At 32.6% G+C, this 18,855-nt stretch overlaps 1 protein-coding gene across 1 annotated transcript in view; it reads right to left on the bottom strand.

Annotated features, from left to right (window-relative positions):
- LOC133174154 (myosin-9-like) overlaps nt 1-18,855 on the bottom strand; it is a 39,980-nt gene that overhangs the window by 6,295 nt on the left and 14,830 nt on the right. The window contains exons 8-13 of the mRNA XM_061309211.1: nt 3,624-3,698; nt 2,348-2,563; nt 1,660-1,881; nt 1,031-1,240; nt 566-835; nt 129-311 (exon numbers count right to left, since the gene is read on the bottom strand). Of these exons, the coding sequence (XP_061165195.1) occupies nt 129-311; nt 566-835; nt 1,031-1,240; nt 1,660-1,881; nt 2,348-2,563; nt 3,624-3,698 (1,176 nt within the window). The remainder of the gene's footprint in view (nt 1-128; nt 312-565; nt 836-1,030; nt 1,241-1,659; nt 1,882-2,347; nt 2,564-3,623; nt 3,699-18,855) is intronic.

Below are 18,855 nucleotides of genomic sequence, written 5' to 3'. Positions count from 1 at the left end.
TAAGGTAGTCGTGACTATCTTTACTCTGTACAAGCATATGTAGTTATTCACACTTTTTCTACACAATCGCCACAATCTCACAATACAGTGTCTACTATCCCTCCCCATACCTAGAGAGTCTAACTTACCCCTCTTTGATGTCCACCTCCTTCACTTTTCCCTCCGCCCCTAGTTTACAGACCCGTACCACGTGAGAGATATTGGATGTATCCACCTCCCTCAGAGAAACGTCCAGTACTTTACATATCCCCTCCAAGTCTTGTTTGGTCTTAGCTAACAAGTCTGATATTTTCCTCAGGGAGTTTATTTCACTAAAATGTAATGTTTTTCAGAAATATTTCACTAGAATAGAAACTTCTACTGGAAAATAAAACCAATTCTCTTACTATTACGGGAACGTAAATATCCTCTAATTTAATCTTTTTTTCTTTAATTGATATGTACCATCTGCTCTAAATGATATCATGCCAACATCTATTCTGAGTGTATCTAGTTTTCTATAGAAATACACTTTTCCAAACAAACAAATTGCTTCATAATTAGTAATTAGAGTTATCAAACTAACTTGACCATTTGTTTATTCTGGGTCTGAATCTGTACAAATCCTATTTGTACAACATCAAGTTTTTTAAGCAGCTTGCTACATGACTCAGACACGCCCTCATGACTTTGACTGACTATTGACAGCTGTCGAGTGGGAGTGGGCGTGTCTCCATGTATATTGTCTTCAGTGTAAGTGGGCGTAACACCTGTGTCCAGATTCATGATGCGACTTTCCAGAGCCGCTAAATCGTTCTCTACTTCCTGGAGGGTTTTATCTTTTCCCTTTGTTGCACTACAATTTGTAAAATAAAGTGTGTTGCTACCAAAACTCTATCAGCAAAATTGGAGAAAAGAAACAAACCTTAACAAAATATATCAAAAGTATACAAGAAGAAAAACTTTCATAAAATAATTATTAAGATTATTTATGAAGAAGAAATAAGAAAAAGCAAAAACTTAATAAAAAAAATAAATATACTAGTTTTACCTAAGAGATTCGTTAATGTACAGTCTTATGTGTTTTAACATTTCTATAGATCTAAGATTGGAGCTGCTTCGTAAAGATAATGTGCTTTCACTATGGTGTGTGTTTGATGGAAGTTCTTTGAAGGAAGCTTCGATCTCACTAACCAACTGATTCAGCAGAGTACTGGACTCACGAAGTCTGCTGATCTGTTGGTCTTGTTCGTGTAAAGTCCTGGGAACAGACAGAAACGGTGGAAATTCAACTAAAGAAAGATCCCTTTACCATAAAGAAAAGGTTAGTCTATGCAATGTGCTTAAACAGTAAAAGCTTAAAAAAACATCAATAAAAGAATGCAATATCTATGCTATTCACAGTATTCTTGAATGAATGATAAGTTGTTGGAGACGAACACCACTTGTTTTTTTAGCAGTATGAAGTATGTCAAGATTCAAAAAGTAAGAATTATTTAAAAAAATTCTATAATTCTCATTTTCTTCAAAGTTTACAGAGAAAAGAAAATAGATATTATGGTAAAAGCCATACTTGTATAAAATGTAAATAAAAAAATCAAAAAGATGTTTTACTTGTTTAAAGTTGAAGTAACCAACACCACACACAACTTTAATTACAGGAAATGAACGACTTCTCACCTGTCTTTTTCTTCCATTTTCTGCAGTCGGCTGAGGACTTTTGTTCTAGTTTCCTCTAACAGGGCTTGTAAGGCTACCACTGAATTCGAGCCAGGTCGGGGAGTGCTCGTATTCTTTGAATTGTTCCGAGGAGAAGGGGAGATATCATGACAAAATCTATTTATCTCCTTCTCCAGTTCTAAATAATTACTCTTCCAGACGGCGGAATCTTCTTCAATTCCTCTAAAATTATTTATAGAGTTGGATCTGCATTTGATGCAATTGTATTGTGCAATTCAATAGGAATCCAATATAAAAAAATCTTTACATCTCTACTCAGAAAATCGTTCACTCAGGTCTGAGAAGTAAATTTCATTATTTACTACAAGTATTTTGATTAGAAAAATATTAAACGTCAACACCCAGCAAACGTCAAAATGTTACATATCATATGATGATTCAATGACAATGGCATAGTTGAGTTCAAAAAAATAATATTGCATAACTTTATATTCTGACTGATTTTGATAATTGTTCCACAAATTAGGTATTCAAGTTTGATCTGTCCATATGATTATTTCTTGTGACATAAAGCTTTATAATATCTTAATTAATAGCAAGGTGGCATTTCTAAAACGTCTTTTCTAGACCAGAACCTTTTCTGAGTCACACAGTCAAATTTTTATTCTTATAAAAAAGAAGTGCTTACTTGTTTCTGTCTTGCTGACTATGTAAGTCCTTTGCCACGATGTCCAAAGTCGACATCAGTTCTCCTATATCGTACACGTCAGACTCCGTCCTGTACCGTGGTCTTTTGGAGGTCTTTCCACCGGAACTTAAACTTCCTACCCTTTGGATTTCTTTCTTTAGTTTATTTAGGTCCTTCCGAAGAGTATTTTCTGTGTCCTCTTTTTCTTGTATTGCACTTCAAGCAGTTAATCAGAAACAATAAGTAATAATTAACTATAAAATACCTCTCTGCAATATTCCCCACTATAAATTAAGGATAAGGTTTTTTGATATCATAAATAACTGCTTCTTTAATGAAAATGGAACTCGGAAATTTTCATATCTTGTGATTGGTCATCTACAAAGTTTCTTTCTTGAAAATCATTCTGATTTTACACACAAGTACTATGCAGGTGATTATAGAAAAAAAAACAGATGCTGGGAACCTCATTAACAATATCTATGTGATATTGGAGAAATTGTGATGGCCAATGATTGCGCCTCGTTATTAGCAGACCTATTTTTGTATTCCTATGAAGCAGAATTTATTCAGAAACTTCTATATGAGAAGAAGAAAACTCTTACTGTAATTTTCAACTCGACACTAAGATATATCGGCGTCATTTCATCAATTAACAATAGTTATTTAACTTATTTTCATTCATATGTTGACTCGATATATATCACAGTGAACTTGAAATAAAAGACACCACAGAGTCTGCCACATCTGTTTCATATTTGGATATTTTACTGACTATAGGCATAATGGCCAACTAACAACCAAAATCTATAACAAACAAGACGACCACTTTTCAGCGTCAACTTTCTTTATAAATGTAGTAATATTCCCCTTCTCCTGCATATTGTGTGTACATCTCCCAACCTATTATTCTGTCATTATATATATTGACCTTGTTTGCAAATACAACCTATCAATGGATTGTATTTTGAACGATATGTTTTTATATCAATTGTTAGGCCATCCTTTTAATAATACATTTGACAACGGAATATTAAGTCTATCTGAGCAATGCATAGGGCTCACGGCGGATGTGATCGAACGACAGGGGATGCTTACTCCTCCTAGGCATATGATCCCACCTCTGAAATTGCCCGGTATCCGGTTTTTTGCACAGGTCCCATTTTTTTTTCTTTGAAATTTTTTTTAGGTCGATCACGTTCGTTATCATTTCCTTTTTCATTTCAATATATTTCATATTTCTTCTAGAATTTTTAATTTTCATAATATCTTTTACCTTTCGTATTTCTTTTTCAGATGGTTTTCAAGCTCTTTCATTCTTGATTCGAAGTCTTTTTTCTCCTCTTGGTACCTGATAAATAGTAAAGTATAATGATACTCTCTCAAAACAATTATGGTATTTGAGGACTACATATATAATTATTCAGCGTGATATATAAATAGACCTTGCCAAAGTGGAGACTATGTTTAAAGTCCTACTGCGTAAGGAACAACAGAAATACACATATAAGGGTATAATAGTATTTTTTCCAATAAATGTCTCATGCAGTGCACATATTATTTATACAGTGTCTTTAGACTAATGTGGCAAAATTGTCGGTTAAAAATCGCCATTAATTCAATCGGTGCTAAACTAAATGGCTTATGTTTTGGTGACTAATAACTATTATAAAATATCTTTTTTAAAAAAAAAAGCATGTCTTATGAATCAATGTTCTCATACAACTATTTCATAATGAATTTTAATCGGATATAAAGCATTGAAAAAGAAGTCATTCATCTGAGTAAATTTCTTTGAAGAAGATTCGTCATTATTATTATAAAATTGGACGTTGGTTCTGTTTTTAACATTTTCTTTCTTAAGAAAAAGATCCAAGGCAAATATCAGGTAATTAGAATAGTCCCAAAAAAAATCTTAAGAAAAATATTTTATAAATAGATATACTCCAATTAAATTTCAATAAATGATATCTTTTAACTTTGTTCCTACTCACGAAGTGTATTTTTTAAGAGCAAGAATTTGGCATATTTGTTAGGAGCTACCACTAAGTTCTTCTATTTTACCTTGTAGTAATCAGATAATCAGTTTTACACAGTATTTAGACATGATATTATTAGAATAACTACGATTGAAAAGAAAACAAATTGAAAAAAGAGAAACATCACTGGTCTCAATAAATGAGAATCTTAAATACTGAGTAAATAATATCATGGTCACTATCACTATAACAATAGTTATTTCCATTCTTATGTCGACACGATATGTTCCGGTGAGCTTGAAATAAAAGATACCACAGAGTCTGACACATCTGTTTCATATTTGGATATTTTACTAGAGAAAGACGTTAATGGTAATCTAACAACAAAGCTTTATGATAAACGTGATGACTTTAACTTTTCAATCGTCAACTTCCCTTATTTATGTAGCAATATACACTTATCACCTGCATACGGGGTTTATATCTCTCAGTTTATTAGATACGCAAGAGCATGCTCTACGTATGACCAATTTCTGAAACGAGGCAAGTTATTGACAAACAAGTCAATGAAACGAGAATATCAACAGTCTCGTTTAAAGTCATCATTTCGTAAGTTCTATGATCGATACAATGACCTTGTCAGCAAATACAATTTATCATTAAGTCAAATGCTGACTGACGTTTTTCATACTTATTTATTATTATTTATTTATTGCTTAAGACATACATCTTATCGCATTTCAATATATAATACAAAATATTACAAAATGGCATTGTATAGCGGTCCTTATTGATTACAAAAACATTATACAATATAACAATCATGATTTCATGGAGAATTACCATATGAGAGAATGCTTTCTCTCAATTTAAAAGCAAAATGAATATATTTCCCTAAGTTACAAAGATCATGGACATTGCGTGTACCTAATAATTGTACAAATTTAAAAACAGACGGTTTTTGCCAGTAATACAATTGATATATTTTTTACGGAGCTTTTCAAAATATGGACAAATTAAAACAAAATGGTATTCATCCTCTATTTCACTTTTACACATTCTGCACATTCTACTCTCCCTAGGTATTTTATTATGTCGTCCTGACTCAATTTCAAGGTTATGAGATGAAAGCCTAATTCGACCAATTTGCTTTTTGTACATAGAAGGTATGGGCTTACAAAGATAATACTGTAAAGAAAAATTGTCTATTATATGTTTGTAAATGTTACATTTTGATGAATAATTGATTTCTTCCATAAGGTTTTGAACACATATGTCATTCAATCTTTGTTTTATAATTGGGAAAAAAATTCTATAACAAGCTCTATCTTGTTCACACCACATATATCCTAACCCAATTTCATACAATTTTTCTTTAATACAAAAGGCCCAATTTTTCTTACTGTTTTTCATTCTGTCACAGTTATCATATAGTTCATCATAGCAGTTTTTTATTATACAATTTTCACTAGATAAAACCTTGAACCAGAATTTGAACATTCTATACAGTCGAGTAATTTTCATAGGTAGCCTACCAGTTTCCAAATACACTGAAGCAGAGTTTGTGTTTTTCCTTACGCCTAAAACAGATTTTATAAATTCCAACTGTACTTTTTCTACATCACTAGCATTATGACTACCCCAAACCTCACAACCATAGTTTAAAATACTTGTTACATAGGTGTCAAAAAGTGACAAAAGGGTTTCTGTATTAATACACATACTTTTTACTTTTGAATTTAATGCAAACATGGCCTTCCTTCCTTGGTATGCTAGTTGCTTTTGTGTACTGTTGTAATTACCATTGAAATTTAGTAACACACCCAGATAAACAAACTTATCGACAACTTCAATTGGGTGCCCATTAATATTCAATATAATTGTTGGGCCATTATTTACATACTGAATTGTCGTGTTTTTTTTAGTTATTACCCGATCATGACAAGGAGCACACGGCGGGTGTTACCGGTCGGCAGGGGATGCTCACTCCTTCATGGCACCTGATCCCACCTCTGATGTTTTAGAGGTCTGTGTTTGCTCTGCTCCAAAATTTGTATTGTTTAATGGACTTTTGAGCTTGAACACTGTTCATTATCTCCATATATTTCATTCTAAAACACGTATTACCATACAAAACACTAGAGCATGCAGGGAAATAAAGACTGCATGAATATTCATTATCAGACGGAGACCTCATACAATTACATGCAACACCAGAAGAAACTTGAACAACCACGTCCTTTTTGGATGAAACCTGTTTTAAAATCTAATCAATACTTATTTTTTTTAAAATAAACAGTGTTCTGCGAATTCTCAAACTTTGTTTTAATTTTATATGCAGCTAGAGTTGTTGACTGCATTTAACTTTACTCCTTTTTTTCTCGAGGGGTCTAAGGTTTTATTATTTTATGAGGATTGCTATGTCTTTGGTAAGAAACAAAACACGGTTTTGTGACAGGATTTTAAACGCAATCATACCAACTGTGTCACTTAATCACTTTATTTACAGGAAAAACTTCAGCATTATTGTGCAGAAACTTATTCCAGAAGCGGTATTACCTAAATCTGGATGCTAAAAGAATTTTTTAGCAAATTTTAATTTCAAAAACATCATTCTAAAGTCAGCCAAATCAGAACATATGGCTTGTCCACACTTTATACAACCATTCCATATTAAAAAAAAAAATTTATATAAATGAAACCTGAAAACATACATTAATTTCTAGTGATTTATCATCTAGGAAATTATTTCGTTAAAACTAACTCGTCCCACTAGTATTCAAAAGCAGATATTAAGAAGGTCCTGAAAGAGCCATAGCTGCCTCTCCGACGACACGGCCGACTCAAGAATTTAAAAGGAAATCACCTGTTTCTATTTATAGATATACCTTTTCAAGTCAAGATCAAGATCAAACTATGCAATATGGTTTGAGGACGAGTATTATATTTCTATAGTTGCAAGTATGTCAAATGACATTCATTTAATTGGTTCAATACTCTAATTCTGAGACAAAAGATTTAGAAAATCAATAAAAATAGAGCAAGTAGCTATGAATTTACAAACTTTAAAGCTATATATGGCGTATCTGAGCTAAAACTAAAATAAATAAAAATACGAGATTGAGTGAAGATAAACGTGATATATTTTTTTTTTTTACGTTCAAATAAAAATTTTCACCGATTTTGAACTTGAATGTTTCCATAGTTAAATTGATTTTAAACTGTGTCTGTTAATTAAATGCGGAGTCGTTAAATAAATCGGATATTGTATTAAATTTCTAATACCTGTGAAACGTGATTGATTTTAATTGTGTAAGTTACAGGAAAGTCCTATCTTTATATAAAGTAATAAAACAAATAGAAAGATCTTTTTAATTTTAGTTAAATACGCCATATATGACTTTAACTTTAATAAAAAAAAGTTTAGGACTGTCTTTTCCCGAGATACTTTCAAAGTGTAATGTGTATATTATTGTGATAGGGTGATTTATTTCATATATTAATTATTATATTTCAGGATTACATTAATTCAGTTAAATTGTCATATTTATTTCTTTACAGCATTTCATTTATTGAATAAATCCACATGGAATTATTTACATCAATCTGTGTTTATTTAGTTATTTATAGATGTATGACATCACAGTGGTCATTTAAACCCCTGTCCCTTTTCTATATATATCTTGTGTAGTGTCCAGGCCAACTTGGATTTCATTGGTTGGTTAGTTTCCCTCTCTTTTGGTTTTTACTTAGTTAATTACTTTTTGTTGGAGATCTTGGTCTGAGTAGACATATTGGCTTTTGATATGATGATTTATTTATGACAATGACCAAGACAGGACAGAATGTAAGTTTACTTTTACTGATTTCATTATTTCTATATAATTGTTTATCTGGTAAATTCCCAAATAATAATATTCTAATATAAAGTATGAAAGTTCAGTTTGTGTGATTATTTTATGACTTTGTAAATATTCAGAGTAATAAGTATATTTTATATCTGTGACAATAAGTGTGTAATATAGTAAAGTTATATTTATATTATTCATACACAGATCACTGAATAGAGTACAGCTGTGTTCAGCTATATATATATATATATATTGGAGTTATGGCTCTATATCACATATAGGTATGATGTATATATATTTTGAATATTGTCTATATAATTATATTATTCTGGAAGAGTTCAGTATAATTTGATCTCATTGTTTTATCTATATATTCCAGAGTGTTCATACTTTGTACATATTATTGATTAAGAAAGATAACTCTTAATGTTTTATCTATGAGCACAATTAAAGGGAAATAACTCTTCATTTGACCGTGCTATCTGGCAAGTGATCTACATGTATGCTTTGTTATAAAATATTTATGATTGTTTATATTTATTTCAGAGCTGTGATAATACTGATAATACACTTATCCACAACAACAACATGGTGTTTGTATTTATTATTCCTTAAACGAACCCCATTTCAATGGCATCCACGGCGGGATTGGCTGACTGCCTATTGCGAGACTGACCGTGAGGATCTCACGCCGAGGAGGATCTAGGATCCACCGACGTGGTGTATAGTGTGTACAGATAGAGACTGTGATTATTGCGTAATCCATTCAACGCTGGACTTTCAGTGAAAGTGACATAATTGAACTTTTTGTGACAATATATTCATTGTGATACTTAGAAGCTTGCCAGCACGGTAAGGTAAAAATTTTTTTATTGTTGTGCTCAAAACACGTGTATTTTGGACTGACCAGTCAGACAGGCATACTAGTGTTATACAGTAAATAGCCTGCTATATCCTTCCTGTATATAATATAAATGTAAATATTATTTATTTTTGAGCAAAAGACAATTGTAGTGTACAAGAAATTAATTCTATTAATCTAAGATACCTGTTTCCACCCTACATTAATCTCTTTTTCTCTTGATCAGCTGACCTTGACATTAGTGACCTACATTTAGACTTTCAGGTACAGGTTGTTTACAGGTGATTTGAGGTAGTGTCTAGTGAGTTAAGTACAGTTCCACGTAACAATCAGGCAGCCTATATATAAAAGGTGATACATGGGGGTTCTCAGAAATTAATGATTTTTCACTCACAGTTTTTTCTTGGTCTATCAGCCGTGTATGTGGAAGGAAAAATATTTTGGGTCATTGTTACTATGGAAACCTGCACAAAGAAATTTCCCTAGCAACCGCCCAATTTTTCTTTGTAGATTGACGAAATTTCACTCATTTTGAAGGCTTTATACGAAACGTAAATATAGTGATTTTTTCTCTTATTTAGTGTAATAAGAAAGATACATTTTTAAAGTGTTCTGTCAACATAATAAAAAGAAATTACATTCTCTAATATATTTGCTATAGACACAGGTAAAGATACATGTTTCCCATTTTTTGCTGATTCAGCATTTTGCTTGATTTTAGCAAAAATCAAGTCGATATTATTCATTTCACCATCTTATTACAACTGTTTCATCTATTTAGTGTAAAACCACTGGAAAGCCTCTCTTAGAATTTGAAATAAAAAGTTTTGCAAATTTGAAAATTCCTATCTGTTGCTAAGCAACAGAAATGGATGGTTTGATTAATTATAAAAGGAGAAAATGAAAAGCATCGTAAGAAAAATCTAATAAATTGTAATCATTGAGTACCAAAAACAAATTTTAAAATAGTAAAATATACAGTATTCTTCCTTGTATAGTAAAGACTATTTTACAATAAGCTATCTCCATAGCAACAGCAAATTTTCCTTAGCAACGAAGCATTGAAAATTATTTATAGGGCATATTCATCTAATTTTTTAAAATATTATCTGATTCTTATTGTTGAATTGCTATTGCCCAGAATCGACATTGTCAAACTGATTTTTCAAAGGTATTTTTGAGTTAATTCATCCATAGCAACAGAACTTGTCTACATAGCAACAAATGTATTTTATAAAGAATCAGTATGTAGCAATTCCTCAGCAAAAATCTTTGTCTTTAAAGGATGTTTACTAGGCAAAAACATTCTACTAATGGGAATGAATATCACTTACTTGACTTATGACTGTGGTATTTTTTTCACTTTAAAATAGTAAATCAATAACCTATTTTTCATGCTAGTGGCTTATTGAGACTCTAGAGTCTTAAAATTACTTGCAAAGTCCTGAAAATTTTGCATCATGACCAATATTTGCAACGAAAACTGGATAGTCTAACTTCTGATAAGTTTAAAAAAAACAGTAATCTCGTAATAAAAAAAAAGATTTTTGATAAGGTCTACTTGTGACAATGCAGACCTGGTGAGGTATTGGTTGACCGAGGCCGAAGGCTGAGGTTAATCAGTTCCTGACAAAGTCCGTATAATAACAAGTAGACCTAATTCAAAAGTCAATAACTGTATTTTAAATTATCAGGATTTTTTTTTTTTTGATTTTTTTTTTTTTTTACATTTTTCACAATCCACCTATTTTCTTCATCAAATATATATTAACGCCCTTAATATACTTAGTATTTTGTTTTGCAGCAAGATATCATAATTATTTTTCAACAGTTTAAACTGTTTAACAAAGGTGGAAAATAGTATATTAAAACTATAAATATTCAAACCATTTACTTATAAGGAGTTTAGACGGTTCGGTACTGGAGTCTGTGCGCAATTTGACTGGCAGATAAAAATGTAAGCAAAGCTATCAAGATTGGCTAGGACAGAAAACCTAAATAAACAAACTCTTTGTAGCGAGACTTCTGTCTCCTGAATTACAAGATAGAAAAAAAACTTATTTTGATGAGATTACTACATATGTAATAAGTTATAATGAGATACTAACTCATGAACAAGATAGCTAATTTATTATTTAAAAAAATGACTAACTCGTTGAAACGTTTTAACAAGATAACAAACTCGTTGTAACGAGACTACTAACTCCTGGAGAATGAGATTAAAAAATTATTATAATATATGATACCAACTCGTTATAAAAGCAAGATAGGAAATTCATTTTATTGGGGTAACTAATTCATTATTTAAGGAATGACTTTAATAGCTACTCCAGTTATACTGTACGGTATAACCTGCATTGGGACAGTTTCCGCTTTATAAACCGTGAAGCAGTTAATAAAAAAGCGTAAATTGTTCCAACCCAGGTTATACCAGTGTAACTTGGGCAGCTTTTAATTAAATTCATTTCTTATAATTTAATTTTCCAGTTAAGGCAATTTTCCTTAAGAAATGCCTTCAAATTAAGCATACTATTTTAAAAGTACCTCAAGCCAAATAATACGTTTTTGGCGTAAGTCATTGTGACGTAGGCAACATATGTTATACGGTATAAACTACATCTTTTATTCTATCAAATGACGTGCTACAACCAGAATTAAATTATTACGAGAAAACTAACTCTCGATTTTTATTACTTACTAGTCTAGTTATGACAGGATATTTACATGTAATAACTAAAAAATATTTTTGATATGACGAGCTTAATGAAAAAATAAAAGAAATACACTGAAAAATAGTGATAGACTTGTTTCATGAAATAAACAATTAAATTTTGTGCTTTAACTGTAATCTAAGCTTGTTTTATATCTCCAAGTTGGTTCAATACGCAAGAGATGCTCTAGGTACGAATACTTTCTAAAAGGAGGCAAGCTACTGACAAACAAGTTGATGAAATAAGAATATCAACAGTCTTGTTTATAGTCATAATTTGGCAAGTTCTATGGTCGATACAATGACTTTTTCAGCAAATGCAATCTATCTTTGAATTGTATGCTTACTGAACCCATTCATAGTATTTTTTTATTGATTATATCCTTAATATTCCTTTGTATAAATATGATCTCCTGTTATGGCGCCTCTATTCTCCTGGGTGGCAATGATTTGAAAAAAATTAAATTAACATTAACTGAGGATGCCTTTATATTTTTATGACCAATTATGACTTTATTGGTCTTGTGAAGAATTTAAGATTTCCCCTTTGTCTTCATATTTAAAACTTTGATCGCCCATTGTGCCCCGCCCTACCTCATGATTTGAACAAGATTTTTTTTTTTAATGAAGCCATTAATTTTTCACAAAATCATCATAATATCCCTTTGGAAGAAGGTGCGTCCCTTCATCTGAACAAACTTGAATTCCCTTTACTCAAGGATACTTTGTGGCTAGTTTGGTTGAAATTGGCCCATTGGTCCTTGAGAGGTAGATGAAAATGTGAAAAGTTTACAATTACGACGACGACAGACGTCGGACTCTTTTTTGATCAGAAAAGATCACTTGAGCCTTCGCTCAGGTTAGCTAAAAATCCTTAGCATGACAAACTTCAAATTGGTTCCCCCTAGAAAAAGGATGATCGTTGTTGATTCTGAGTTCACAACGTCAAAGTCAAGGGTAAAAGAAAAATAACCCAGACAAGAATTGTTTTTTCCTTTCCAGCCAGTGATCTTGAGCTTGGAGGAATGATCTTTATTCAATATGAGGACACACCCTCGAATCATTAGCAAGCTCTGTTTCAAGTAAAGCTACAAGTGAATCACCATTACAAAGTTGGAGTTCAGACAAGCATTTAATATGTTTTCTTCAGTGACCTTGAACTTGCCAAAACCTATATGGGTCAAGGTCATGAATTACCCACGGTCAAAAGCATTCTCTGTACAACGTATAAGCCTATTAATTCTCATTTACAAAGTTAAAGGACAAACCAGAATTTTATACTTTCTGTAAGTGAACTTGAACTTGCGCGCAAAAATGGGTTTGGATTAAGGTCGGCTTTACTCTTAGGTCAAAAGCAATTTTTGTACCAAGCTTCCAGTAATTCTCCATTGTATAGTTTTTCTGCCAGTGAATACGTACTTGCCGGAATGACCTAGGGTCAAGGTCAACAAACAGTCTTGGATCATCCGCAAATTTCATTCCATGTATGAGCTTCCAGAGATTCGCCGTTTCAAAATCACTTATTACCCAGATAATTATAAAATTTTTCACCAAATGACCTTGAACTAATCAAAATGGCTTTGGGTCAAGGTCTTAACACACTTAGGTCAACAAAGCTATTACTGTACTAAGTGTGAGCATCCAATGATTCCCCGTTACAAAATTTTGGACTGGGCAACAACTTTTATACATTTTTTTTTTTTTTTGCCAGTGACCTTGAACATGCTGGCATGACCTTGTGTCAAGGGCATGGCACCTCCTTGGGTCATCAGCAATCTCTGTACAAAGTATGAGCTTCCAGTGTTTTTCAAGTTATAGCGAGAAAATTGCATGGACGGAAGGACATACAGTAAAGGGATTTCTGTATAACACACACCCCAACCCCCCAACTCCCCAACTTTGTTTATGTGGGATATTTGAATATTTGTTACAATTTCAATAGCATAGGAAGATTCAACAAAAAAGTAGAATAGCCAGTCAGACTGCACAAATTCAGTTTTACTGCAAAAATGTAATATAAATATTTTTAAAAACTTTCATGAATACATGTTTGTGCTAAATATTACTTTCCTTGCCTTGTTGCTAGGGAAAATTTTCTGCTGCCATGGGAGATGGAAATTTTTTTAACTGCATTTAGTTTACACAGAAGAATATTGTATATTTTATTATTTTAAAATTTGTGTTCGGTACTCAATGATTACAATATAAACATTTATTTTTATTGACCTTTTGAATTCGGCCTACTCGTGCCCATGCGGACTTTGTCAGGAACTGATTAACCTCAGCCTTCGGCCTCGGTCAATTAATACCTCACCAGTTCTGCATTGTCACAAGTAGACCTCATCAAAAGTCATTTTTTTTATTACAAGATTACTTTTTTTTAAACTTGTCAGAAGTTAGACTATCCAATTTTCGATTCAAATATTGGTCATGATGCAAAATTTTCAGGAATTTGCAAGAAATTTTAAGACTCTCAAGTCTCAATTGACCACTGGCATGAAAAGTAGGTCATTGATTTACTATTTCAAAGTGAAAAAAAATACCACAGTCATGAGTCAAATAAATGATTTTTCATTCCCATAAGTAGAATGTTTTTGCCTAGTAAACATCCTTTAAGGATACAAATTTTGTTGAGGAATTGCTACATACTTATTCTTTATAAAATACATTTGTTGCTATGTAGACAAGTTCTGTTGCTATGGATGAATTAACTTAAAAATACTTTTTAAAAAACAGTTTGACAATGTCGATTCTGGGCAATAGCAATCCAACAATAAGAATCAGATAATCTTTTAAAACTTAGATTACTATGTGCTAAAAATAACTTTCAATGCTTCGTTGCTAAGGAAAATTTGCTGTTGCTATGGAGATAGCTTTTTGTAAAATAAACTTTAGTATACAAGGAAGAATATTGAATATTTTATTAGTTTAAATTTGTATTTGTTACTCAAATGATTACAATTTATACGATTTTTCTTCCAATGTTTTACAATTATCCCTTTTTAATTAATCAAACCATCCATTACTGTTGCTTAGCAACAGATAGGAATTTTCAAATTTGCAAAACTTTTTATTTCAAATTCCTAGAGAAGATTTCCTGTGGTTTTACGTGAAATAGATTAAACAGTTGTATTAAGATGGTGAAATGAATAATATCGACTTGATTTTTGCTAAAATCAAGCAAAATGCTGAATCAGCAAAAAATGGGAAACATGTATCTTTACCTGTGTCTATAGCAAATATATTAGAGAATGTAATTTCTTTTTATTATGTTGACAGAACACTTTAAAAATGTATCTTTCTTATTACACAAGATAAAAGAAAAAATCACTTTATTTACGTTTCGTATAAAGCCTTCAAAATGAGTGAAATTTCGTCAATCTACAAAGAAAAATTGGGCGGTTGCTAGGGAAATTTCTTTGTGCAGGTTTCCATAGTAACAATGACCCAAAATATTTTTCCTTCCACATACACGGCTTATAGACCAAGAAAAAACTGTGAGTGAAAATTCATTAATTTCTGAATACCCTTTGTATCACCTCCTGCCTGATTGTTACGTGGACCTGTACTTAATTGTTTTGATCAGATTTGTCGATCTAGTCAGTATTTAGTTGCTTTATCACCCCTATATCACCCCTGTAGTAAATATGTGAAATCTTTCATTTAATACTCAGATTGCTGTACTTTTAAGTACATATTCCTAAGGTCACATTACTTTGAGTAATCAGTGTTGGTGGTTTTCACCATTGTCCGTCATTTATTGTTTACCCATTGAATTCCTTTTCATTTTTTTTTTGCATTGTTGTTCCGTTTACTTTGATTTCGCGTTATTTTGTTTACATCGGGTATTTGACCCCTGGTCGAGAGTTCGTCACGCTTGAGCGCACACGATGTACTGAAGAACAGAGTTATCTTCCTTGTGTAAGTTTGTAGTTAGAGTTATCCTTCATTACTTAAAACCACTGTAGTTATTTAGAATACAGTATTAGATTAAGGTTATATTTATTTAGGATTTAGTTGGTACATTCTTTGAACTTTGATATATATTTATCGAACTTATTAAGATTTTTAATTTACTTATTTTCATTTCAGCTTATTTAGAAATTTAATATTAAATTTTGCTTTTCAGGAGTATAATACTTTTGCATTTCAGTGAATTTTAATGTTACATAGAATTAAAATTTAATTAAGTAGATATTTAGAATTTAAGTTTAATTAGTTTTATTAATTAGTAAGATTTAATTATTCAACTTCATTTCGGACTCTTCGGATTGGATTACACATTGGATTCTTCAACTTCAGAGGATGTAGTTTACATAATTTAGATTTATTAAGATAATTAAGGTAGATTTAGTTACTAGGTACTTAGTATTTAGTAAATTAGAGAAGTTTATTCAGAAATCGATCAACAACAAATCATCATGTCAGTAGAAATTTCACAGGAGGAACTTGATCAAATTGCATCAGTGTTTAAAGAATTAAATGTAAAACCCAAAGCAGATTCAGCACAGGATTTCAAACAATGGATGACTCAATATGTTGCACAAATGAATGAGGAGGAATTTGTCAATGTAAAGACATAACCACACACGGATACTGGAAATTCATCAGCATCAGGAAGCACCATCAGTTCCCACATCCCAAAGATCTCTTGCTTTTCTGGAGATGGCAGCAAGAATGACACCACATATGATCTTTGGCGATATGAAGTTGACTGCTTGATCAAGGAGAAGTACAAGGAGGAAACAATTGCTCAGTCAATTAGGAGATCATTGCGAGGAGATGCAGGAAAGGTTGCCATGAGACTTGGTCCTGGAGCCACTGTCACCCAGATACTGGACAAGATGGAGAGTGTATTCGGCACTATAGAACGAGGAGAAAACATCATGGAGCAATTTTACAGTGCGCGACAAGAAAAAGAAGAGGATAGCATGAGTTGGAGTTGTCGTTTAGAGGAGATTTATAGGAAAGCTGTTATCAAAGGAGTTGCAACGAAGGAGGATGCAAATGAGAAATTAAGATCAAAATTTTGGAATGGATTACATCAGTGGATTAAGGATATTACTGGATACAAATTTGATGCACTGTCCAATTTTGATGAACTTAGGAAGGAAATCAGACTTGTAGAAAAGGAACATGAAACGAAGAAGGCACAGTCAAATATGTCTGTAGCATCAAGTGAAGCTGAGAAAGGAGATGAGATTAAGGAACTTAAAGGAATGATTCAACAGCTTACTACCAAAGTCAGTGCTATGGAAGAAGGAAATAAGAGATCAGGACAACAGCGCACAAACAGGAATTACAAAGATTTTGGTGAACCATATGACAGAGTTCAGCCACAGTCCAGAAGAGGAAACTATGGATCTGGAAATTCATACAGTGGACGTCCTCAATACAGGAATTACAATGGTCCAAGATATAATCAGGGATACGGATATGATTATGGATATAGCGACAATCAGGACTCTGCTTTACAAGAGACAGAGGATGGAGAACCTATATGTTATAGGTGCAGACAACCTGGACATATAGCACGTCGATGTCATGTGCGTTTGGACCACAGCAGAAGACATTTAAACACCAGGAGACCTTCGTTGCGGGGCAGACGATAGGTCAATACAGAAGAAGCCCTAATAGGAGAACCAGTGAATTAGTAGGGAGTACTTCAGAAGTTGAAGCAAGTTTAGAAGGAAACTTAGTCAGAGCATTGATAGACACTGGATCTACTGTGTCAACAGTTAGCTATGATTTTTATATGAAACATCTTAGTCACTTGGAACTTCATCCAATAAAAGAACTTTTAAAAGTGGAATGTGCTGATGGTCAACAATTGCCATATCACGGATACATCGAGGCTTCTATCATCAGTAATGGATTACCACAATCATCAGAAGAACAACAGTTTCCATTACTTGTTGTATCAACAAGCAATTACAACAGTACAGTACCACTACTTATAGGAACAAATATACTACAACATATGCTAGATGATGTCAAAGACAAATATGGAGACAGATATCTACAGGATGCTGCATTATTCACACCATGGTATCTAGCTTTTCGAGGAATGACAATACGAGAAAAAGAACTTGCTCGCAACAACAACAGACTTGGAATTGTAAAATCAGCTGAAAATCACTGCATTATTATACCACCTAATTCAACGGTTTCTATATCGGGATATGTCGACAAAGCTATACCATATCAGTCTACAACAGCTGTTCTACAAGCCACATCCTGCTCTGTAATTCCATCAGACCTGGATATTGTACCATCACTTACAGACTATACCTATCCAGCCAATCATGTGATAAGAGTGGACATTGATAACATCACTACAAGGACAGTACAAGTTCCACCTAAATCTATACTTTGCGAGCTACAACCTGTGAAAGTAGAACCAAATCAAACAGATATTCCTTGTTCTAACCTCCAGCAAACCAAAGATGTCCTGAATTTAGTAAAGATTGAAGAAGATGGGCTTACACCTTCAGAAAAACAAGGAGCAGAACATTTATTAAGAAAGTATGAAGATGTCTTCTCCAAATCAGACACAGACATAGGACACACCAACATCGTAAAACACAGAATTGAGCTACATGATGATACTCCATTTAAACAAAGACCAAGGCATATACCACCTGCCATGTTTGAGGAAGTCAAAGATCATTTGAGGAAGCTTTTAGAGGGAGGAATTATAAGGAAGTCTAAGTCACCCTGGTCGAGTAATGTTGTCCTTTGTCGGAAGAAAAACAACGAACTGCGCATGTGTGTAGATTACCGACAGTTAAACCTTAGGACAAAGAAAGATTCATATGCATTACCACGAATAGAAGAAATTTTGGATGCGTTAGCAGGAAATAGATTCTTTACTTTCTTGGATATGAAAAGTGGTTACCATCAAGTCGAGTTACATGAAAGTCATAAGGAAAGAACTGCGTTTACTGTAGGACCCTTAGGCTTTTACGAATATCATCGCATGCCATTTGGTCTAGTCAACGCACCTGCTACATACCAAAGGCTAATGGAGGAATGTTTTGAAGGACTCCACCTTGATATATGCTTCATCTATTTGGATGACTTGATAATATTCTCAAAAACATATG

The sequence above is a fragment of the Saccostrea echinata genome, unplaced genomic scaffold, assembly GCF_033153115.1.
Source record: "Saccostrea echinata isolate AGI-Se365-2 ecotype Australia unplaced genomic scaffold, CSIRO_AGI_Sech_v1 ptg000057l, whole genome shotgun sequence".
NCBI lineage: Eukaryota > Metazoa > Mollusca > Bivalvia > Ostreida > Ostreidae > Saccostrea > Saccostrea echinata.
Note: the sequence above shows the minus strand (reverse complement) of the source record. Positions and strands in the feature narration are given on the sequence as shown.